This window comes from Eulemur rufifrons, chromosome 3, assembly GCF_041146395.1.
Source record: "Eulemur rufifrons isolate Redbay chromosome 3, OSU_ERuf_1, whole genome shotgun sequence".
In the NCBI taxonomy this organism is placed as follows: Eukaryota; Metazoa; Chordata; class Mammalia; order Primates; family Lemuridae; genus Eulemur; species Eulemur rufifrons.
In genome coordinates this window covers 5,081,459-5,104,580 of record NC_090985.1, presented here as the reverse complement: position 1 = coordinate 5,104,580, position 23,122 = coordinate 5,081,459, and the positions used below count along the sequence as shown (strand labels likewise).

General features: G+C 49.5%; 2 protein-coding genes across 5 annotated transcripts; both read right to left on the bottom strand.

Moving 5' to 3' along the window:
• Positions 1-6,157: 6,157 nt before the first annotated feature.
• WDR73 (WD repeat domain 73) lies at positions 6,158-17,153 on the bottom strand. Of its 2 annotated transcripts, XM_069465691.1 has the most exons (8): positions 17,110-17,153; positions 16,509-16,576; positions 16,118-16,206; positions 13,595-13,683; positions 12,990-13,054; positions 9,118-9,282; positions 8,426-8,791; positions 6,158-7,081 (listed from the first exon to the last, which is right to left on the bottom strand). In XM_069465691.1, the coding sequence occupies exons 1-8, from the start codon at positions 17,151-17,153 to the stop codon at positions 6,846-6,848; spliced, it is 1,122 nt and encodes a 373-aa protein (XP_069321792.1). In that variant the 3' UTR covers positions 6,158-6,845. The 2 variants fall into 2 exon arrangements, with proteins under 2 accessions (XP_069321792.1, XP_069321791.1); XM_069465690.1 differs by lacking the exon at positions 17,110-17,153 and having other exon boundaries at positions 16,509-16,733.
• Positions 17,154-18,077: 924 nt separating this feature from the next.
• On the bottom strand, positions 18,078-21,343 carry NMB (neuromedin B). 3 transcript variants are annotated; one of them, XM_069465687.1, is made up of 4 exons: positions 20,870-21,343; positions 20,057-20,229; positions 18,767-18,887; positions 18,268-18,313 (listed from the first exon to the last, which is right to left on the bottom strand). In XM_069465687.1, the coding sequence occupies exons 1-3, from the start codon at positions 21,201-21,203 to the stop codon at positions 18,801-18,803; spliced, it is 594 nt and encodes a 197-aa protein (XP_069321788.1). In that variant the 5' UTR covers positions 21,204-21,343; the 3' UTR covers positions 18,268-18,313; positions 18,767-18,800. The 3 variants fall into 3 exon arrangements, with proteins under 3 accessions (XP_069321789.1, XP_069321790.1, XP_069321788.1); XM_069465688.1 differs by lacking the exon at positions 18,767-18,887 and having other exon boundaries at positions 18,078-18,313; XM_069465689.1 differs by lacking the exon at positions 18,767-18,887 and having other exon boundaries at positions 18,078-18,308.
• Positions 21,344-23,122: the final 1,779 nt, after the last annotated feature.

Here is a 23,122-nt window from a genome sequence, read left to right as displayed (position 1 = left end):
CCTCTCTGTGTCCCATGTTCTCATTCACAAAACAAGGAGGTTGTTGAACTGTCACTCCTGATTCTGAGGTCAGATTCTCCAAGCACATCACCATCATTTGAAACATATAATCCTGGCAGCAGGCCCAGGACCTAATCCTAACACCACGAGACCCTGGGCAAAGAGTGCAAATGGAGGGTCACATGCTCTAACACACGTCTAAATATTAAAAGTTATAAAGCAAGCTAACAAACTGTTAAATTATTATCCTCCTACTTTGACAAATATACCTTATTATGATGTGGAAGACCAGATTTTGGCTTTTGTTTTTTTAAGTTTTAAACTCAGTTGTTTTTAGTATTTGTAAAATTGTCACCACTATCTAATCCTTCACAGTTTCACTGCCCCAGAATGAAACCCCATACCCACAGGAGTCTCTCCCCCTTCCCCACTTCCCCTACTTCCTGTCAATCACTAATCTACTTTCTGTCTCTATAGATTTGCTTGTTCTGAACATTTAGTATCAATGGAATCGTATAAGAGGCCTTTTGCGTCTGGCTCTTTTACTTGGCTTAATGTTTTCAAGGTTCATTCATGTCGTAGCACGTATCAGTACTTCATTGTTTTTTTGGGCCTAATAATATTCCATTATAGGGACATACCATATTTTGTTCATCCATTCATCAGCTGATGGACAATTGGCTTGTTTCCACTTTTTGGCTATTGTGAAATGCTGCTGCTGTGAACATTCACGTACAAGTTTTTGTGTGGACATATGTTTCTAGTTTTCACATAAATACCTAGGAGTGGAATTGCTGGGTCATACGGTAACTCTACGTTTAACCTTTCGAGGAACTGCCAGTCTTGTTTTCCAAAGAGGCTGCATCGTTTTACATTCCCAAGGGCAGTGTATGAGGGTTGCAATTTCTCCACATCCTCTTCAACACTTGCTATTGTCTGTTTTTTATTATAGCCATCCTAGAGTGTATAAAGCCATGAAGCTAGCTTTTGAATTTAGAATTTTGGACTCCTCAGAGTTCCATGATGGAACATGGCGGTGTGGGAGGGACCATTACCTGCCCTCCCCCTTCTCCTCCTACCTCCTGCTCTGACCTGTGACAGCCCTTGCATGCAAGTATGTGGACACCCGCTCTGTACACACAAGCTCTGTCCACATTCCCCACAAACAACCACCCCCTGGTCACCTTGCAGGCCTAGAGTGCACACGCCAACTGCATAGTCTGCCCATGGGAGGACAGAACTGGAAAAGAGGCTGAGTAGATTCTGGAAGCAGGCTCTGGACATTTGGACCGGGAATTTTGGGTCCTGTATGCCTGGAAGATGATCTGGAAGAGGAGTTAGGAACTGTGGGCATACACCCTTGGCCCTGAGGACTTCTGTCCTCATGGAGAAGGGCATGGCCAGAGGAGGGTTGGAATGGGGCCCTCTAAAGAACCCAGCCTTGGTTTCCACTTTTTAACAATTGTGGTAAAATATGCATAACAAAATTTACTTCAGTGGTATTTAAGTACATTCAATTATTGTGCAACTACACCACTACTAACTTCAGAACTTTTTTATCTTCTCAAACTAAAACTCTGTAGCCATTAAGCTTTAACTCCCCATTCTCCCTCCCCTCAGCCCCTGGCAACCACCATTCTACTCTCTGTCTCTGTTAATTTGCCTGCCATAGTTACCTCATGTAAGTGGAATCCTGTGATATTTGTCCTTTCGTATCTGAATCATTTCCCAGCATCCATTTCTCTCAGGTCTAAGGGTAGCTCTGGGCAGGGAAAATCCGAACCACTTGGTTGACTGGTTGAATGACACTTCATACATCATACGCATCCAAAATAGCAAACGAGCACGTGAAGACACCACCACAGATTTGAGCACGTGATCACACATCTCTGACCGTTCCAGCAGAAGGCCCACATCCCCTCATCCAGAAATTGTAACAGCCACCTCACTTATCCATTCACACTGCCCTGTCACGCCATTTAATTCCTTCAGCGACTCCAGGCTCAACTCCTTGGCACAGTACACAGAGCACCACAAATTGGCCACAGCCTGTTTTCTCCATTGCATCTCCAGCTCCCTTTGTCCCCACGCTGGGGCTGCATCTTTCTCACTTCTGTCTTTTCATATGCGGTTCTCTCTGTCGGGAGGTAGGATACAACTCAGCACCTCCCCTGATCACACCTGACCCCCCGCCAAGCAGAACATACGACCCCCTTCCCTCTCCGAGTGCCCCCCAATCAGTGGGGTCATATTTTACACATTTCTGTCTCATATCTGCACCCAGCATCGTGCTTGGCACACACTAATGCTCAGTAAGTGCTAGTTGAGAGAATCAGACCTATAGCATCGCCTCCTCCCATAGCTGTGGGGAACACTGCTTTCCTTCCCAGCCTCCCACAACTGGACTCATTCACAATAACCCATCACAGAGGCCACACAGGGTGGGGACTGTTCCTGTTTTGTTCATTCACTCAGTCTTTATTGCATGCTCTCTCTCCGCCCACCTGTCTCAGCCTGCTGGTTCTTTCTTACCCACACGTGATCTAGTCAACATGGCCTGTCTCCTTCCACGGACCCTCCTTCCTGTTCCCCAGAAACCCAGCCTTACACACGGTGGAGCTGGCCTTGGCACTGACTCCAGCCCTTAAGCCCTCATCCCTGTGAGGGCGTTGGGGCACCTGGGTCAGATGCCCACTCTGGTCCCACCGGCTGTGGCCAGGTGGGACTGGCTAACGCACCCTTTTAGAGGACTTGGGTGAGTGGGCGACAGTTCCAAAAAAGGGGGTTTGGGCTGAGCCCCAGAGACGTGGCCTATTAGAATGTTCTTCACTCCCCTGGACATGCCTCAACATGCCCCTTCCCTAGTGACTTCCTTCTCTACCGTGATGCATTCTATTCTGGAACACATCCTTCTGAGCACACACAGGTGAAAAAGCTGCCCCAAGTTGGCTTACCTTCTCTACGGTGCTACTTGCTGGATTTCTTGCTTCCTTCTCTTTAATCCTCTCCAAATTGCTACGTAGTCTTTCTTTTATATTACCTTGAATTTTTGTGAGGCCAAGAAAGTTCCTGAAACCTTCTCTTTTATGTGCCAGGGAACCTCCCCACTCCTTGGCCGCAGCTGAGCTGGGTGGATCGTGCTGACGTCAATGTGAACGGCCAGTCGCCTTTTGTCCCTTTAGGGATTCTCTGGGGCATCTTCCTAAAATTGCTGAGAGAAACCCAGGAGTTTCTTCCTGTGGAATGTGTAGACTCTCAAAGAAGCATTTTGGAAATCTGGAGGTGGGGGAGAATTTGTAATTGTCACAAAAATTGGGGGTACAAGTGGAATACGGTGGCAGGGGCTACATAGATGTAGTGCAATTTTTGAGACAGGCACAGGAAACATCCTTGCCGGGCTCACGCGGGGCAGGGATTCTCTGTGTGGGCAGCACCAGCGTCACCTGGAGACTGATTAGAAATGCAAATTCTTGGGCTCCACCACAAAACCTGTGGTGGCTTTATCAGTGGCAACTTGGCTAGGTGGAACCGCATTCCCTAGAATTCACTCCTGTCTATGCTTCCAGGCAGAGTAGACCACCAGAGACATTTTCGAGCCAGATTTGGCGGGTGCAGGCGAAGCGGCCGCCATGCTGTACCGGTGGCTGCGCCCTGGACATGCGCACTTGTGCCTCACACGCGCCGCCGCGTGCCGGCTGCGGCTGCACCGCGCGCCCGCTCCTGGCCTCGCCCGCCCCCAGGGCCACGGCATGTTTGGCTCCGTGGTGGAGCGTGCCGCCTCCTCAAGATTGGAGACAGCTGGTCCTTGCTCGTCACACTCTGCCTCCATCTTCCCTTCCCAGCTGCCTGCTGAGGGGCCTCGCTCTCCAGCCTCAGATGTGAGGCCAACAGCCTGAGCAGCTGAGCAGCTCCCACGGTTAGGAAAGCGCCGATGCCTGTAGTGTGTGTGTTTCTTTACCCAGGGTCTTGCTCTGTAGGCTAGAGTGCACTGGAGTCATCACAGCTCACTGCAACCTCAAACTCCTGGGCTCCAGTGATCCTCCTGCCTCAGCCTCCCAAATAGCTGGTACCACAGGCACTCGCCACCATGCCTGGCTTAATTTGTCTAGTTTTTGTAGAGATGGGGTCTCACTCTTGTGAAGGCTGGTCTTGAACTCCTGGCCTCAAATGATCCTTCTGTCTCAGCCTCCCAGAGTGCCAGATTACAGGCGTGAACCACTGCGCCTGCTCCAATATCCTTTTTGGTGTTACTCATTGAATATTTTTTCTTTCTTAAATATTGGATAATCAGATTTTATACTTTAAAATTTTAAAATAATTTCCAAATTAACATATAATTGTGTACACTATTCTATTTCTTCTTCTCTACATCTGTTGTGATATCCTTGATCTATTTTATTCATTTTTTTCCCTTTTTCTTGATTAATTGCGGAGGTCTGAATGTAGTGCCAGTCATTTGCCTATTTGTCTTCGGGTCCTTTCCCTGCTCTGGTCTGCATTGCAGGGTGCTGACTCCTGCTCACTGCATTGCCCAGGCTCCCTTGGCAGTGACCTCCAGGTAGACTTGGCCAGTGGCACTGGCAGGATATTGGAGGGTGGAAGGAAACCAGAGAATTTCTCCTCCTTCACTGTACTTCTGCAGTCTTCAGTTGTCTCCTCTGCAGTTCGAGCACCTGCTTGGCAGCCCCTGCCCCAGGGTCCCAGCTCTAGCCAGGCAGGATAACTGTGCTCAGCTCTGCCAGCAGGCCCCACTCTTGTCACACCCACCCACCACCTCCTTTTGTCCCTCTGTGACAACTTCCTGCAGTTGCTCATCTCTGAGTGCCTCACCTTCTCTTTCAGAGATCTCGTAACTAAATTCCCTCAACCGAATTACCTGGTGTGGGTTCAATCTTCCTGGCCAGAACATGACTAATATACACCTTATCAATATTTTTCAACAAAGCAGCTTTTAAATCCATGCATCGATTCTATTGTTTTCTGAATTACTCATTTCTGCTTTTATTTGCTAAAATAGTTTAGCTTAGTAAGAGGCATGCAGCTAATCCAGCTGGGGGAAGCCCTGCTTTGTATCACTTACCAATTTCTGAGGTGTATATATTCTCACCATGGCTGATTTCAAGCTACCAGTGTGACATACTGAACACAGAGTTGGGAAGAGAGCTACAGAATCAGCTCTCAGGAAGGGAGAAATGATTGAGAAGACTCCAGAAAATAGCAAAGATGATCATGTCTTAAAACTGGAAAATCTAAATTAGATGTCTCCAAAATATAACATTATCAAATTCATTGTTAAATTAAGTAATCAAAAAATTCATTTCATTTAAAAGTTTGTTAGGTTTTCCTCACTTCAAAATAATTCCCAAGGGCTATAGACTGAATTGTGTCCCCTCAAAATTTGTATGTTGAAGCCTTAATCCCCAATGTGACTATATTTGGAGATAGGGCGTTAGGAGGTAAAGTTAAATGAAGTCATAAGGGTGGGCCTCTAATCTGACGGGATTGGTGGCTTTATAATAAGAGCAAGAGGTCTTGATCCCCATCCACCACCCGCAGCAGATACAGAGAAGAGGTCATGTAAGCACAGAGCAAGATGGTGGCACTTACAAACCAAGAGAAGCCTCAGAATGGAACCTACCTTCCCAGCCTTCAAAACTATGAGAAATAAATTCATTTGTTTCAGCTACCCAGTCTGTGGCATTTTGTTATGTCAGCCCTAGCTAAGGAATACACCAAGCATACCCAATTGATAGCCAAGATATTAGAGCCCATAATGGTTAGAGTTTCTGTTTGGGGTGATAAAAAGTTTTAGAAATAGATGGTGGTGATGGTTGTACAACTTTGTGAATGTAATTAACGTCACTGGATTGCACACTTAAAAATGGATTAAAATGGTTAAGTTTTGCTACATATATTTTATGATTTTTAAAAATTAATGTAATATACCAAAAACCATTGAACTGTATACTTTAGATAGGTGAACTGTACAGTATGTGAATTCTATCTCAATAGAGATATTTTTAAACAAATCAAAGGCCAAATTGTGACCACTAATCAAATCATTTCGAAAGCAAAATTGCTGAAAATCTTTAATAAAGGCTACAGTGAGATTATTTGTTTATTTATTTATTATTTATTTATTTAGACAGGGTCTCGCTCTGTTATCCAGGATAGAGTGCAATGGCGTGATTACAGCTCACTACAATCTCACACTCCTGGGCTCAGGCAATCCTCCTGCCTCAGCCTCCCAAATAGCTGGGACTACAGGTGCTTGCTACCACGCCCGGCTAATTTTTTGTTTCTATTTTTAGTTGCCTGGTTAATTTTTTCTATTTTTAGTAGAGACAGGATCTCACTCTTGCTCAGGCTGGTCTCGAACTCTTAAGCTCAAGGGATCCTCCCGCCTCAGCCTCCCAGAGTGCTAGGATTACAGGTGTCAGCCACTACATCCGGCCTCCTGTACATTTTTTTATTCTGTAAAAAAGTTCACAAAACATATTGGCTTTCATTAGCTCTTCTGCTTCTCACTAGGGTACAGGGTGAAGAATACAGAGACAAAACGCTGCCATTTTACACTTGGGGGAAATGGGGCTCCCAGATCAAATAATTTATCGTGCGGCATATTACTTCTGACCTTCCCAACAACCCTGAGAGGTAGTTGTCACTATCCTCATTTTACAAATAAGGAAACTGGGGCTAAGAGAGCCTGGTTGACCTGCCTAAGGCCACACAGCCACATAGCTGATAACAGGGACCTGTGGTCACTTGAGTCCTACATCAGGTCCCTTGCTACCACAGCAGCTACTCCTCTTCCTAGAGGCCTGGACAGAAAGATGCTGCTGGTTTCAGTGGGAGGCACTAAGGTCCACCCAGTCCCACACGTGAAGGGAGGCATCGCTTGCTGCTGATAACAGAGTCCTTGGTTTGCAGGGGTGCCAGGTGTGGGTGGTGACCAATGGGGCAGTGTCCACGCTGTTTCCATCTAGGAAGATGTGACCTCTGTGAGTGAAGAGAGGTTCTATTCGGTTCCCCATTCCATCCCAAGAAGAGACATCATAAACCTGGACTGTCCCATCAAAACCTGAGGAAGAACACAGACAAGAGAGGACTGACACTGAATTCCTAAAATACCTTTTTTTTTTTTTTTTGAGACAGGGTCTTGTTCTGTTGCCCAGGTTAGAGTGCAGTGGTGTCATCACAGCTCACTGCAACCTCAAACTCCTGGGCTCACGTGATTTTCCTGCTCAGCCTCCTGGGTAGCTGGGGCTATAGGCGTGCACCACGATGCCTGGTTAATTTTTCTATTATTTGTAGAGCTGAGGTCTCATTATTGCCCAGGCTGGTCTCACGCTCCTGGGCTCAAGTGATCCTCCGACGTTGGCCTGCCAAAGTGCTAGCATGACAGATGTGAGCCACTGCGACCAGCCCTAAAATACTTTTTATAATTTGCGTTATGGTACCACAATAGGATAGAGGACAAGGAATCAAGATACTTAAAGGCCAACTGGAGGGCATGAAACATCTGCTCTCAACGTTGGCAGCTGACCCTCCCTGTGGCATGTAACCACGAGCATCTGTTGTACACCTAGTATGTGCCAGGCCCAAGGCTAATCCTGACATGGATTATACCTTTTAATCCTCACAACTGTGTCAAGTAGGTACTGTTATTTTCCCCCAGGAAATTGAGGCTTAAGAAACTTTTTCAAGCCTTTTCAACTTGCCTCAAATTCTAGTCCCTGCATCTCTAGGCCCTCTCATCGTCTTGTCCTCTACTTGATGGGGGAAACAGAAGCTTTCAGAGGGGCTCATGTCCCTACACAATCTAGCTACTCGCACACCCACCCCATCCTGCTGTCTTCCTGTTACTAAAGAGCCAATCCCTCTCCCCGAGCTTGGCTCTTTTCTTCCGCTTTTTCTGCTACTTCCAATCCTCCTTTCCTGCTCTCTGAATTCTCCAACCCCTCCTCCTCTCGATGCACCCTCCCCAATGGCTTATCAGATGCCCTCATTAAGTACCCCCATGCAACTAGGGACCACCAGACCAGATGCAGGAGCCTGCTGACCCAGCTGGCTTGCTACAGTTTGAAAAGTGAGTAGGCTGAGAAGCACTCCTGAGATCCTGTCACCTCTTCTTTCTGGTTCAGCCCCATTGCTGTCTCAGCATCTCACTATCTGCAGGCCTCTCAACTGACCTCAGACCTGAATCCCTGCAGGCTGGAAGAGGCCCCTGCCAGTGTGTGGACGCTGAGTAGCCAGGGTGGGGAAGGGCCTGTCACTGAAGCACCTGGAGAGTTAACTTCTCTGGGGGCAGCTTTAACTTCTGAAGCCAGATTTATTATGGGGCTACAGGCTCCTTCCTGAACACCCCAGAGTCCCCTGGAAGAGAGAGATCAAATAACAGACCTAAAATCCTGCTCAGCAGTACCTGAAATGGCCAAACAATTGTCCAGGCCTGGGGCCCAAGTTACTCGCAGCAGCTCTGGGTTGGGGCTCGGTGTGGACACTGGGCACCGGACTGAGCACACAGGGTGGCAGAGATCCCGGGGGTCCAGGAGACGGAGCTGCCCATCCGAGCCAAGGCTGGCAATGCGGGGCCCAGGGCCCTGGCCCCTGCCGCCAACTTCTGCACACCATCTCTGTGCGCCGGACTCAGGGCCGGGGCTGCGAGACTCCAGTGGTGCCCACTTCTGGCGGGTGTCCACAAGCCCCAGCCGGCCTGAGGTGCAGCAGAAGGCAAAGGTGTCTGCATCTAGGACCTGCAGGCTACTCAGTTCTTCACCGTCACTGACACCTAGAAGACCAAGGGCAAAGGACAAAAGCTGCCGGAGTCAGATGGGTCTGGCAACTTGGCAGGGCTGACTGGTCACAAGGCCCTTCCCACCAGTCCCAAGCAGAATGAATGCTATCTCACCTCCCGCTCATCGTGCCATCGTACACTCAGCTGGGCAGGTGCTGGTCCCTGGGACTGCCTCTCCCCACCCCAGCCCAGGAGCTCTTTGAGGCCAGGGTTTGCCTCTTATTCATCGTGTTTCCCCAACATCTGGCCCAGGGGGTTGAACTATCATTAGCGTGGCTGAGTTGGGCTGGGAGGCGCCGGCATGGGGTAAACTGCTGTACCTGAGGTGTATGTGGGCTTTTGGGATTCCAGATCCACAACCTGCAGACTGCTGAGCCTCACCCCGTGGAGGACTCCAGGTGCCACTGAGGAGAAGATGGCCACTCTAGGCCAGAGACTCTTCTCTTTCTCGTGTACAGCAATGGTACTGACAGCTTTAATGACATCTGAGGGAAAAGGGAAAGAGGCTAAAATCCAGAATGTTAATGCAAGTTTAAAACCTTGCACAGTGGAGGCCAGCCAGCTGTCTTCCCCTGTACATTTAGAAGGCCAAGGAAGAAAGGGAGTTGCCAGTTGGCAAGAGAGGATGTTGAGACATAAACACTCTGAGTTATGTTGACATTTTTGAAACTGTCAGAAGCACTTTAATTTCTTTATAATTTATCTTACGAACTGATTTTGCAAATGGGAAATAATGAATCATAGCAGTCATCTCAAACCCTTCAAAGTGGTCTTTTTATAGTTTTGTGGAGAACAAATAGAAGAAAAGAATGAACACCCTGTTAATGTCATTTAAACCTTCAGTGAAAAATAACAGGTACAGAGTTCATGAACTAATATTATTTCTTCAAAAACGTGTTCCATGACCTCAAGCAATTTGCTGAAGCCTAGCAAGTAAAGGTTACATTGCAGATGTTGTAGTCTTAAAATATAAATTGGACAACAAAAAGTCCACATCTTTTTTTTACACCGAATGGAACAATGACAAACTTGGCCTTGAGTTGAATTTGAGTTTTGTTTGTCTCAGCCCCTGGTTAGCAGGCAGGTTCTCTATATTCTAATTTGAGACTTCTCTTAATAGACACCATCCGTAACAGTTCAGAGCAAGCTGTTTGCTGTACAAACTAATTAAAGGGAAATTCATATTTTCTATTTTACATTTTCTTGCTTCAAGAGGGGACTCATTAGTTGGTTTCTACATTCTCTGAAGAAAATGGAGATCTGCATATATTTTCCATTCTAAAGGACAGGTGTAAGTCAGATGAGGAAGGAATAGATGAGGAAAGGACACGACACACGAATGGCTCGTCAAGCAAGTGTGTGGCAGCAAGTTCCTCTGACATGGATCCCACACAAGGAGTTCACAGAGAGACAGGTCTTGCTGGGTTAGAACACAGCCCCTTGGGTACTATTCCCAAAGCCCACAGGCCTCTTGGTGAACTCAGTCCAGACTTGCTGAACCTACCTGCTCCCACCACAGGAGTGCAGAGGTTTGGAGCAGACACAACACCTGACCCTCAGGACCAGTCTGTCCCCAGGGAGGGCCAATGAGGCTGTGATTCAAGCCCGCCCAGCAGAGCTTGCCTGACTCTCGTGGGGCTACACTCGAGCGGCTCACTCTCCCCTTTCCACAGACGCTGGGGAGCCTGGAACAGAGTCTCCCAGGGCCTGCTGCTCCGAGCCAGGGGATGGCAGTCAGATGTGATCTGTCCCCTGATGAGAGGAAGAAAAAGACCTATTTCAAAGATTCAGTGGAAAACAAAGGCTTGAGGGCCTGCTATAATTACAGCAGGAAAGAAATCAGGTCTCCTCTTCTCTAGTCAGTGATAAAATGTCCTCCCCTATGAAATCCATACCAAATCTAAAAAACCAACCCCAAATTACTTCAAAATCAAAGCAAAAGCACAGCAAGGCATCCCATGAGCTTGGAAGTAAAAGAAAGAAGGTTGTCTCTAAAAATCAGACAAACACAGACTGGGTCAGAGCAGAGGCGGGCAAAGGTAACTTAAGGAGCCTGAAAGGCTTCCAGACCGGCAATACTGAGCAAACGCCATAACATGTCTAAAGGGAAGTGGTGTCCGTGAGAGGGGGCTGTTCAGCCACAGAGGCAAAGAACACGCGGAGGCCTGTCCAGGACAGAGGGAGCTGAACCAACAGGCTGATTTTCTTTTTTGAGACAGAGACAGTCTCCCTCTGTTGCCCGGGCTAGAGTGCAGTGGTGTCAGCCTAGCTCCCAGGAACCTTAAACTCCTGGGCTCAGGCAATCTTCCTGCCTCAGCCTCCTGAGTAGCTGGGACTATAGGTGTACACCACCATGCCCAGCTTATTTTTTCTGTTCTTAGTTGTCTGGCTAATTTCTTTCTATTTTTAGCAGAGCTGGGGTCTTGCTCTTGCTGAGGCTGGTCTTGAACCCCTGACCTCAAGCAATCCTCCTGCCTCAGCCTCCCTGAGTGCTAAGATTACAGGCATGAGCCACCGTGCTCGGCCCCCACGCTGAATATTTAAGTTCTAAGTGGAAGCAGCAAGTGACATTCAGCTGAGACCCTCAGACACTGTATTCATCCAACCCAGAGCTGAGAGAAGAGGCCTCAGGCCCAGCCCCAGGGGCGCAGGCAGCAATGTCTTCACACATGCTGTGTGCCTAAGATTTCTTACAGAAAAGCAATTTGGAAACCTCTGACCTGATTCCTCTTGTTCTGGTTACCTTTATCACGCAGCCGTTGATTAGGCTGGCTCTTCTGTAGTTATAAGGACCTGGGACATTCCACATTTAGTGATACTTATTTTTTCATTATAAACTAATAAACTTGCATTCCGGTTTATACTGCTGTCTTGTGAGTCTGGTAAGTGTGTCTGCCCCTATAAACAGATTCAATTTGTTCTAGATGTGTTGACAAAATCAGGTTTCTGAGACACCAAGGCTGTGAGTTCATTCCTGGACCTTGGAAAATTCACCAAGATAATGTTATGCATTTAGGCCTCTAGGAAAATAGCTGGCCAGTCTCCCCTTAGCTCTGGGATATTGTGCACTACTATCTAGAAGAAGGTGATGCTATCTGACTGTCTACACCCAGATGAGTGTCAGAGAAAGCACCCTTGGGCCATTAGCTCCTCTAGGCCTGAGGCTACAGATTCTATGTGACACTTGGTCCCCATGCACTGTAGGGACCAAAGGAACTCCACATGGTTAGTAAGATTCTTCCCCCTCTCATCTTTAAACCATTGCTGCCCCGCTCAGCCTGTTTTTGGACAAAGATAAAAAACAACTACAAGTCAATGGCGTCAGGACAGATAAGCGGATCAACTGAGCAGAAAGGAGAATGCAGAAATCAGTCCTTACATTTATGGTCAACTGATTTTCAACAAAGGCACCAAGGCAAACCAATGAGAAGGGACAGGCTTTTTGACAAATGGTGCCATGACAACTGGATGTCCACATGCAAAAAAGATTAGACTTTTACCTCATACCAGACACAAAAATTAACTTAAAATGGATAATAGACTCAAATGTTGGAGCTAAAACAGTAAAACTTTTGGAAAAAAAATTGGAGAAAATCTGTGAGTTAGGTAAAGATGTCTTAGATATGACACCTAAAGTGCAGTCCCTAAGAGGAAAAATTGATAAATTGGACCTTAGCAAAATTTAAAAGTTTTATGCTTCAAAGGACACCAATATTAAGAAGATGAAAAGTAACAGACTGGGAGAAAAATATTAGCAAAACACATATTAATAAAGAACTTGTACCCAGAATGTACAGCTCAATAAAGACAAACAACCTAATCAAAAAATGGGCAAAAGATCTTAATGGACATTTCAGCAAATATACAAATCAATGGTTAACAAGCACATGAAAAGATGCTCAACATTATTACTCATTAGGGAAATGCAAACAAAAGCGTTGCCTCTGCCCTGCCCATGGGAGAGGCCTGCAGTTCTCCGAGCGAACTCAATTCCTGCAGTAGGTAACAGGAAGCTCTATATGTATGCCATGACATGGTTGCTAATTCATCTTTGCCTACATTAAAGTAGATATTGCATTTTAATTCCCACCTTGCTCTGAATCTACTTCTTAACTGGCTCAGATTAGGGGATGGGGGTATGTGAGTCACACAGTCCTAGTACCCCAATGCCCACCACATCAAATTCACTCACCACTGTCCTCTGTGACCTGCCACACCTGCAGATAACAACCTGGAAGGCCACTGGTCACCAACAAGCTGTTCAGGATAGATAGAAAATCTTAGTCCAGACATCTTGTCCCGTCCCCCCTCTAGCCCACTCAGCTTGAGACTCCACTCCCCATATCAGGAAATCTTACTGCAGGATCATCAAGACCAGCCACCCTTAACAGATGAGGAGCAGGCTCACTCTGCTTTAGGAACAGGCCACATGTCACGATGGTCACCTAGAGTGGGTACCAGTGTGGAGCCTGAGCACATAGCTCTGACCTGGAGACTCTCAGCCTATCCCAACTGAACTATCATCACCCAACTACCCACCATCAGCTCTTGCAGACATTAAGAGCATCCTTCTATCCTCTAGCTGTTCCCTGGAGCAACTCCAATGAACTGTTGGTTACATTATTCAAAAGGGCTGTGGGGGACTGTGAAGCCACAGCAATGGTTTCTCTGTATTCTAAATCTGTGTGTGCGTATGCACGTGTGCGCACTCATACGAGTCAAACACGCAAGATGCCCCTGGGCATTTCCAGCCATCCCACCCTGCATGGAAGGTCTGGGTCACAGAATCCACCATACCTGGTATCTGGTACATGCTTCAGATCAAAGACAGACCTGTCTGAAAATCCTCCGTGACGCACTTTGAAATCTCTTTCTGGAAATAAGCCCTAAAATAAAGATGGGCGGCCAATCAAATAGAGCCTACTCTTCACAGGAACATTTCACATGAACTCTAGGTAAGGAGTCACATCCTGGCCTGGCAGGAGGCCATGGACATCCCTCAGCTGGTGACAGACACTTTTCCCTGCAGGGCCTTGGTATGTTGCTATCTGGAAATGGTGGTCTCAGCTGCCTACATATACAGCTTCCTTTTTTCCCCTGCACATCCAAAACCCTTCTCCTAGCCGTTCACCAACCCCTTTCACTACAGTACAAGCATTATACTCCAAGCCTTCTTAGAGGAGTCACAGAAGTTTAACAGCTTCATACCAGCCAACGAACGCACCCCCATTTCTCCCCCCATTCTCCCACTGGAAGCCAGGTGGGTTCCTCTAGCAATAAAAATCTAACAACTGCTACTTAACAAGTGTTCACTCTCTCCGGCACCATTTAATTCACATTTAATTCTTACCACTACTCTGACCTAGGTATTATAATTACCCCTATTCTATCAGTGACAAAACTAAAGTATAGGGAGCTTAAGCCACTTTTCTAAGGTCACACGGGTATTAAGCTGTACATCTGAACCTAAGTCTGTCTGACCAAAGTCCATGCTCTTAGCCACTAGCCTCTACTATCTCCATGTAAGGAACTGGAGCAGGGGAAAAGGAGGAGGCCGAAGAGAAAAGAGGAAAAGCCAGTGGGGAGAGGGGAGATAAATAAGGTCTTTCCCCAAGGCTCAGTCTGGGTGAGCCCGTGGCTCAAGCCTGAGTGGTGGAGATGGGGGGACCAAGAGCACTAGGTAGGTAATTTCCCCCCAAGGCAACAAAGACTAGGCTGCTCTATAGCTTTCGTAGATTCTAGGTTTCGTAAGTACAAACTTGTTTTTCTGGGCCTTACCTCTTGAGATTCTAATTTAGTAGGTCTGGGAGGGGGCCCAGGAATATGCAATTTAGGCAGCACCCCTAATGGCTCTGACACAAGTGGTCCTCAGGCTAGTTTAACAAACACTGGGGGCCGGGCACGGTGGCTCACGCCTGTAATCCTAGCACTCTGGGAGGCCGAGGCGGGTGGATTCTTTGAGCTCAGGAGTTCGAGACCAGCCTGAGCAAGAGCGAGACCCTGTCTCTACTAAAAAAATAGAAAGAAATTATATGGACAACTAAAAATATATATAGAAAAAATTAGCCGGGCATGGTGGCACATGCCTGTAGTTGCAGCTACTCGGGAGTCTGAGGCAGGATTGCTTGAGCCCAGGAGTTTGAGGTTGCTGTGAGATAGGCTGATGCCACGGCACTGTAGCTGGGCACCACAGTGAGACTCTGTCTCAAAAAAAAAAAGAAACACTGGGCCACACAGACTCCTTAGGCTCCAGCCTCCCCTGGGCTTTCTATTTCCTTGTCTAGCCTCTTCTATTTTAAACTCAACTCCATAACATGGTCACCCCTAAGATAACTTTGTTTCTCATTTAATTAAAGAATTTAAGAAATTCAGGAACAAACACTCAAACTGCGGCCCCCACATGGGCCTCCAAGGTTATTTGCCTATATACTCCCCCTTCCCTTGTCTTCTGATGACAAGTGCCATCCTGGGGACTCCTGATCTATCTTCATCCTCCCTCCCTGGAAGTAAAAGCAGGTTCCCTGTGTTATTCCCTCACTACTGAATTTTCATCCTCTCCCTCTTCAGGGGCTACTTCTCCGCAGCTTGTAACTCTGCTCAAGCGTCTGTGTTTAGGAAACCTTCCCTCAAATCTGTGTTTCCTACTAGTTACTGCTCTAGCTTCTTCCCTCCCTACATATTCTGACTCTACTTTCTCTTCCTTTTCAGTCTTTGGCCCTGACCACCACCAACTGGCAAAAATGCTGTGGCAGAGGTCACCAAGAGCTTCCTAACTGCCAGTCTAATGAATGAACTTTTCAATCCTCATCTGAATGAGGCAACATCAGATAACTACCAACCCTTTTCTTCTTGACATGGTCCCTTCTCTTGGCTTCTGAAACACTGACCTTTTCCAAGACTCCTCCCACTTCAAAGACATTCCTTCTTAGTATTCCTTGTGTGTTCATCTTCCTGTATCCATCCCTTAAAATGTATTCCCTGAGGTTCTGTCCTTAGCTGTATTCTCCTCTTATTCCTTGTGCAGTACACATTCACTAGATGATCTTAACCATTCTGTGGGCTTCAACTACCCTATATACTATAATAATAGCTCCCTAAATCCATTTTTGTTAAAGCAAAACTGACCTCTTCCTCTAGTAGTCCTGTGTAAACCACGGGACATTCTACAGCATTTATCTCTGTGCACATTTGCCTCCCTCCATCAGACTACAAGGGCAGGCCCTGCGTCTCTCTCTAGTGCCCAGGACAACACCTGGTAGATAATAGGAGCTCCAGAAATAAAAGTTGACACATATACTCAGCATTTATATTTCATGTTACCTGGTTTTCCTTCACAGAAAGCCTGAGAGGTAATATCAGATGAAGAATCTCATTTTTTTTCAGGCTTTCATAGCCAGCCACAAAGACTCCTGGAAAAAGAAGCAGAAGTAGCTGTGACAAATTGTTAGAAAGATTGTAGGCCATGGCTGGGTCTATAAATCCAACTCAATCCCCCAAAGCAAGGATAAATTCCTTCCTCGTTGGTGTGCAGCCTTGTAGCAGGGGATGGAAGAGCTTAGTAAGAAGAGGAATATGAGTGCTGACACAGCATCAAATTGCTACAAGTGACCAAGAAGCCCAGAGAAGAGCGGATTGGGTCCCTCTAGGCCGAGTCCCTGAAACCCCGAGGAGTGCAATTCCCTCTCCCTTAGGGCCAGGCAGGGCCCGTCACCTTTGTCATCAATCCATTCAAGGACTCGAGTGGCTCCTGAGAGGTCAAATGCATAGAAATCCTGATACCTGCACGACAGGGACACAAAATCACATGGTGCACAGCACTTTAGAGCTGTCGAAGAACTCCCACATGGCAGCCGCATGTACGGTGGTTAGGAGCCCAGGCTCTGGAGTCAGGCAGGCGTGAGACGGAGTTTGTTTCCCATTTTATCCCTTGTGTGTCTGGGACCAGACCAGTCATGTAATCAATCTCCCTGAGGCTTGGTCCTCATCTGTGGAGCTCCCAGGGTACCCAGATTTCCCAAGGTTGATGTGAGGAATCAGATAATCTTGTGTTCAGGGCTCAACTCAGAAGCCAGAGCAAAATAACTGGTCACTTACGTTATCTTTCGCAAGCGCTGCTCTTACTAGCACCTCACACAACTTGCGCCCGCAGACGTGGGGGCCGAGGCCCAGGCGGAGTCCTCCGCATCCGCCCAGCACGCGGCCACCGCCAGCCCAGCCCACGCCAGGAGTCCCCGCGTGCCGCCGCCCGCAGCCACCCACCCGCGGAGCCAGCTCCAGGCCCAGCTCCTGATTCCCAAACCCGCACGACTTACAAGCGCAAGGATTCCACCAGCCAGTCCTCCTCCGCGGGCTCCATGGCAACTGCCACTTCCGGTTCCCCACTTCCGCCGTTGCGGGTTCCCGACAGGCGCCGGCCTCTCGCGAGGGTGGGCGCGGCGTCCGCCGAGGGCGGGGCCGAGTAGTGTCCGGGTAGGGCAGAGCGGTGTGTGAGCGCCGCTGCGCCCGCGCCGGCCGGGGTTCTGGGTTCTCTGCGAAAAACCTCCGGGAAAAGTGACAGACGATCAGGGCTTCTTCGATGTTCGCTCCAAGCGGAGCCCGAGGGACCAAATGGTCGCCCGTTTTAAGACCGGGTGTTTGCAGCCCAGAGAGGGGCAGTCGGTGCCACAGGACCGCCCGGTAAAGTTCGAATTCAGATAAACAATAATTTTTTTCAAATGAGTATGTCCATACAATATTTAGGACATTTTAAACGACAAAATTATTATCTGAAATTCGAATTTAAATGGGTGTCCTGTATTTTTATTTGCTAACTCGGGCAACCGTACTCCAGGCCAGAGAGAAGAGTGAGTGGACGGCGGGGTCTGGATCCCAACTCTGCTCTCTGCCCTGTTTGCGCTGGGCACTCCCCGCAGTGCTTGGCGTGGGATGGAGACGGTAGGTAGACCCGGGGAGTGTAGTGTAAGCAACCCCTCTTCCTGGTGAGGACACACAGGAGACACTCGCCTGGCCAGGAGGTGGCAGAGGCGACAGTAGAACCCGGCGCCTGGCACGGGACCGGGACCGGCATACAGCAGGCACTGACTCTGCTTGCTGGGTGAGTGGATGAGAGGGAGTCCAGAGGCAGTGCCAGGCTGGTGCCATGGCGTGGAGCATTTGGGGCTTTTTGGAGCTAGCCCCATCTCACTGAGCACCCTGCCCTACAGCCCTCTTTCCCTCCCATTCTTTCCAAATGTGGCTGCAAGAAGAGGACCAGACATTTTATGTAAAGAGCAGGGTTTTATTCACAACTTCAACAGGGAAGCAAGACATACAGCAGGAACATAGTTTGCGTCTGCCTCAGCGATATTCCTAGCAGCCCAACCAGGAATCACAGTAATGGAGTAACAGAGATTCGCACTCAGGATTTACATCCAGATGAGGCCACCACCAGGGTCCCATTCAGCACCTTCCAATGTTGTCATGGCTGCCCCAGTATTGGCATCACTCCTGCAGTATTTGCATCAGCAGCCTCCTGTACTGAAGGGGAACATACAGAAGAATTTACCTAGGGTGGGGTGGACACATGATGGGGGCGTCCTGCTATTCCTAAGTGCTAGGCATCTACAGAGGGGGCAGGGGCAGGCTGTCAGCTGAGGCAAGCCCCCTAGAATCCTGAAGGGCTGGGAGGGGTCAGGGGCACTAGTTTTCTCAGAATACAGCCCCAATCTCACAGGGTAGTCATGACAGTCAAAAGAAGACCATGGAAGTCAATCCAAGTGCCGTGCCTGGTGCTGGGCCAGGGTTGGTGTCCTCACTTCCCCAGCCCAGCTCTGCCCCAGACCTCACTCTGAAGCGCCACCCCCAGGGCTAGGTACTGCTTCCTCTGAGATTCTCTTAGTTGGTCTGCATGTTTCAGGCCTTCAAAACCTAGGTCCTAGAGGTGACATCATCTCCCTTCAGACTCAGCCAGCCCAAGCTCCTAGCCCTTACCTCTGAGGTCCCCAGGGACTGGTGGTTCTGTGCATCAGGAAGTCAGGGATGCTGGCTGGGTCTGGGGTTGGAGCTTCTCTGGGGAATGCCCCTCCCTTCTTTCAAAATGTGACACTATATGCTAGGCACAGTGGGGGAGACAAAGGTGAGTCAGCAACAGGTGCCGCCAGGGAGCTCACAGACTGCTAAGGGCTCCCATTTACTAAGGGCTTTTTATGCACCAGGCATCATGCTGAGCATGTGACATAAATGGTGTCATTTAATGGAAGATGGCCTATTATTATCTCCATTTTATGGATGAGGAAGATGAGGCTTAAAGAGGTTAAGTGACATTTCTAAGGCCACACAGCTACTCAAGTAGCTAGGTTATAAACCCAGCACATTGTTGCCAGATCCCACATTCTACCACATCATCCGGCCTTCTGCACATGGCAACAAGTACGAGGGAGGGTGGTACGCAGTGGGGACAGCACTAGCAGCAGGGGATGGAGGAGCTGCCACTAAACTAGGCTAGACATTAAGGCAAGCTTGGTTTCAGCTTTGGGGCCTTGAAATCCCACAGGTCAGTGGTTTACAACCAAAAGTGGTTTTGGGCCCTCTCCCCTAGGGGTCATCTGGTGATGTGTAGAGACATTTATGCATGTCACAGCTTGGGTTGGGAGGAAGGAAGGTGCTATTGGCATCTAGTGGGCAGAGACCAGGGATGTTGCTAAACATCCTACAATGCACAGAACAGCCCCCACAACAAAGAATTACCCAGCCCAGAATGTCAAGAGTGCTGAAATCGATAACCCTGCCCCTGGTTACTGAGGCAGATGAGAGTGGAAACAGCACTGGTCCAGGTGAGCAAGGTCCGGGCTCTGTCTTAGCTACTGACTTCTCTTCCCCTCTCTGGGCCACAGGGTCCCAGTCTGGCCACAGGCACACACAGGGCACAGTAAAGATGGACTAATGCAGCAGGGAACAGCCAGGGTGAGACAAGGCTGTGTGGTCTGGAGGAGAAAGGTCCTGCTGCAAGAGGCTGGATGACCCTAGGCTGAGACTTTAGACAGGGTGATGAGCGAGAGGGAACTTCTTTCCCTGATTCTTGCTCCGTGGGGTCTACTGGGAATGTCAGCCTCCTTTCTAGAGTGCTCCTCCTTTGAGCCCTGAGTCATAGGGAGAGCCTGGGACTCTGGCTTTCTGGAGTTCCCACCCTAAACCCGATGTTGGGTGGTAATTCCTCCCGTGCTGGATCCAGGAGTGGCCCTTGCTGAGCCCTCCGGGTTCTGGGGTGGGGGCCTGGCTCACCTGGGTGTGGGGTGCTAGGCCGTTGAGGCTCATGCGCAGAGCTTTCTTTAGCAGGAGGATCCTGAGCAGATCATGACTCAGCTGCAGTCTCTGGTCCCTCAGGGAAGTGTAGGGAGCTGTCCCCAGTGGGGACGGGCTGGAGAGTTCCAGACTTTTCTTGCCCATGAAGTGACCTAAAAAGGAGGTGCCAAGGGACAAAGAAGTCAGGGAGCAAGAATCCTACCCCAGTGGGAAAGTTCCCCATCTCCCCACATTTCAGTTCTCATGGCAGGTAGATATGAAACCTTCATCCTACTCTTCATCAGCGAGCCACAAAGACATCTGGGTGGTGGCAAAGCCTGCTACCTCGGCTTTTCCTGAACAAGTGGAGGGGGTGGAGAGGATGGCACAGCTGGAAGGAGGGTGGGATAGTCCGGGATCAGGGAGAAACCCTGCTAGTTGTGCTGCCTCCCTGGCAGAGGGGCGGGAAGGGGCAGGAAAGAAGTGGAGAACGAAGAGGCACCTGGAAGGTGGGGCTGCAGAGAAGACACACTAGAGGTTAGAAGATTCGGCAAAATCTGGGAAAGGGCACCAGCTGGCAGTCAGATGTAGGATCTAGCCCCAGCTCTGCTTTAAACTGGCTGAGTGATCTTAACCAAGTCACTGACTTGTCTGTCTGGGTCTCAAGTTCCCATCTATTAAATTAGGTGAGCCTCAGGGTCCCCATCTGCTCAGACACTAAGTGTCTATGGCTGAGGAGAGGCCAGGGGGTTGAGAAGGAAAACGGGGTCCGGGCAGGGTGAGGGGCGCTTGCCTGCATCCCCGAAGCCTTACCGGTGGCCCAGAGGTTGCCCCGCGGGTGCACTCGGATCTTGCTGGCTCGGCTCCGGGACTCCGGGGGATCCCAGCTGAGCGGGGCGACGCCCGCAGCGAGCAGGGCAACGAGCAGGAGACCGCCGAGCAGCTGAGCGCCCCCAGCCCTCCGGGTCATGGCTGTGCCCCGCCGCGGCTCCTCTAGCGCGCTCCCGGACTGCTCCCGCCTCCCCAGCCCGCCTTCCCGGCTTTTAAACCCGCGCCCCTGGGCGGAGCCTGGCCCAGGAGCTGAGCCCGCCCCCGCGGCTCGCCGCCCCGCCCCCCGAGGGACCCTCACCGCCAGGTTGTCGGTCATGGACACCCAACTCGGAAGCCCGGCACACGCACCTGCACACCCGCGCCCCTGCCCGCACGTGGGCACCGCCTCCGCCGGGGGTTTCTGGCCGAAGCCCGCCGCCTTCGGCTAAGGACCCGGCACCCGGCTAGCCGGTTCCCCTGCCCTCCCTCGCCACTCCCGCCAGCTTTCGGCCAACGAGCAGTTACTGCACCCTCTGAGCCTCTTTAAGAGGGTAAACGTCGGGAGAGGCGCCCTCCTGCCGTGTTGCACGGGCATTTTTACAGTGCCCAGCCCGGGCGCTCCATAAATGACCCCCCGCACCCTCTGGGGGAATCTGACCATGTTCGCCTGGCTCTCCGCCTCACGGAGCAGCACACACCAGGTAATCTGGACACGTTCTGGCACACAGGGGCTGTTCGGGATGGGAATGTGGAGTGAGACCGGGTGGGACAAGGAGCCACCTCCGGGGAGTGGGCGCCCTGCTGGAAGACCTGGCCTATGGGCAGGAAGCAGATCTCTGGGTCAGGAGAGCGGAAAGAGCCCTGAACCAGGAGTCCATACACAAGCCGTGTGACTTGGTTGAACCTGACTTTCAATTAAAAAAATTAAAAAAAAAAATTTTTTTTTTTTTTTAATACAAGAGTCTGGCTCTGTTGCACCGGGTGAGTTCAATGGCGTCATCGTAGCTCACTGCAATCTCACACTCCTGGGCTTAAGTGATCCTCCTGCCTCAGCCTAGGGAGTAGCTGGGACTACAGGCCTGCCATGACCCCAGCCAATTTTTTTCTATTTTTAGTAGAGACGGGGTCTCACTCTTGCTCAGGCTTGAACTCCTGACCTCAAGCGATCCTCCCCCTCAGCCTCCCAGCGTGCTAGGATTCCAGGCGTGAGCCACTGCGCCTGGCCAATAATATGAAATTTTTAGCACAATTATTTTGTGGCAGGAAGCAGCAGTTCTATAGCACCTACCCTCTTCACACCCAGCACTCTGTCCTCCCAAGGAGCTGTCTAGCCTTGTCTTGGAAAGAACTTTTGGATCAGTGGCATCACTTAATGAGCAGAGGAAGACACTGTGCTCCAGAATAATACATTGATTTTTGCTTAAACGTTTACTGAACATCAACGTCCAGAGCACTGTGCTAGACACAGGAGGGCAGAGATAATTCCCTGCTCCCACGACGTTGACCGTTGACCGTTGACCGTCTCATTGGAGAGAGCACACAGAGGAGTGAATGATGGAGGAGCCGGGTGCAGACCAAGCCCTGGACTCTGCATCCCCCCCTGGAACACTGAACAGTGAGTGTGGTCGCTGTGACAGAAGCTACTCCTGTCTAGCTCACTAATGGTACCTGCTACTGCTCCTTTGCACGTATCTAGCTCAGCAAGGCCTGCGAGCTCTGTGGACCACCATCCTAGAAGGGGAAGCTCATATGAGAAGCCGGCTCATGCCCAGCTGCCAGGAGCATGACACACAGGACAGGACACTCCATTTCTGGCCCTGGCTTTTTTCCCAACCTCCCTGCTTCTCACCCCCCGCCCTGGCATTTACACCTCTGTTTTCTTGTCACAGCTTAGCCATGGTGTACAGATATAGCTCTCATCACCTTCCCGCAATAATCATTCCTTTTCGACCCCCTCCTTCTCCTCTGCATCCATCACACCCCAGTGATATCTCCTCTGCTCCGTGGATGTAGAAATTCGTGTGAACACACAGGAGCTGGTATTGAGTGCTGCCTCACTTAAATGCTTGAAGGAACCTTTTTAGTAGGTTTCTCTCTTCTCATTTTATAGGTGGAAAACAGGCTCAGAGAGGTTGTCACTTGCCTAGATATCTTACTAGAATCAGACTTCAGGTCTGCTGGGACCATTGCATCAGGCCCCCTAATCTGTACAGGCAGACACAGCTCTCCCTAAATTCACTCCCATTTTACCATCCC

Excerpts from the sequence above, each read along its gene's own strand:
- WDR73 (XM_069465690.1), bottom strand. The coding sequence starts at position 16,653 with ATGCGGCTGCCATGTGGGAGTTCTTCGACAGCTCTAAAGTGCTGTGCA. Across the intron at positions 13,684-16,117 it reads TTTCTGTGAAGGAAAACCAG|GGCTTATTTCCAGAAAGAGA; the intron begins GTAACATGAAAT and ends TCTTTATTTTAG. Across the intron at positions 9,283-12,989 it reads GCAGGTCACAGAGGACAGTG|ATGTCATTAAAGCTGTCAGT; the intron begins GTGAGTGAATTT and ends CTTTTCCCTCAG.
- NMB (XM_069465687.1), bottom strand. The coding sequence starts at position 21,203 with ATGACCGACAACCTGGCGGTGAGGGTCCCTCGGGGGGCGGGGCGGCGA. Across the intron at positions 20,230-20,869 it reads GGGCAACCTCTGGGCCACCG|GTCACTTCATGGGCAAGAAA; the intron begins GTAAGGCTTCGG and ends CCTCCTTTTTAG. Across the intron at positions 18,888-20,056 it reads GCCTAGCACCCCACACCCAG|CATATAGTGTCACATTTTGA; the intron begins GTGAGCCAGGCC and ends CACTGTGCCTAG.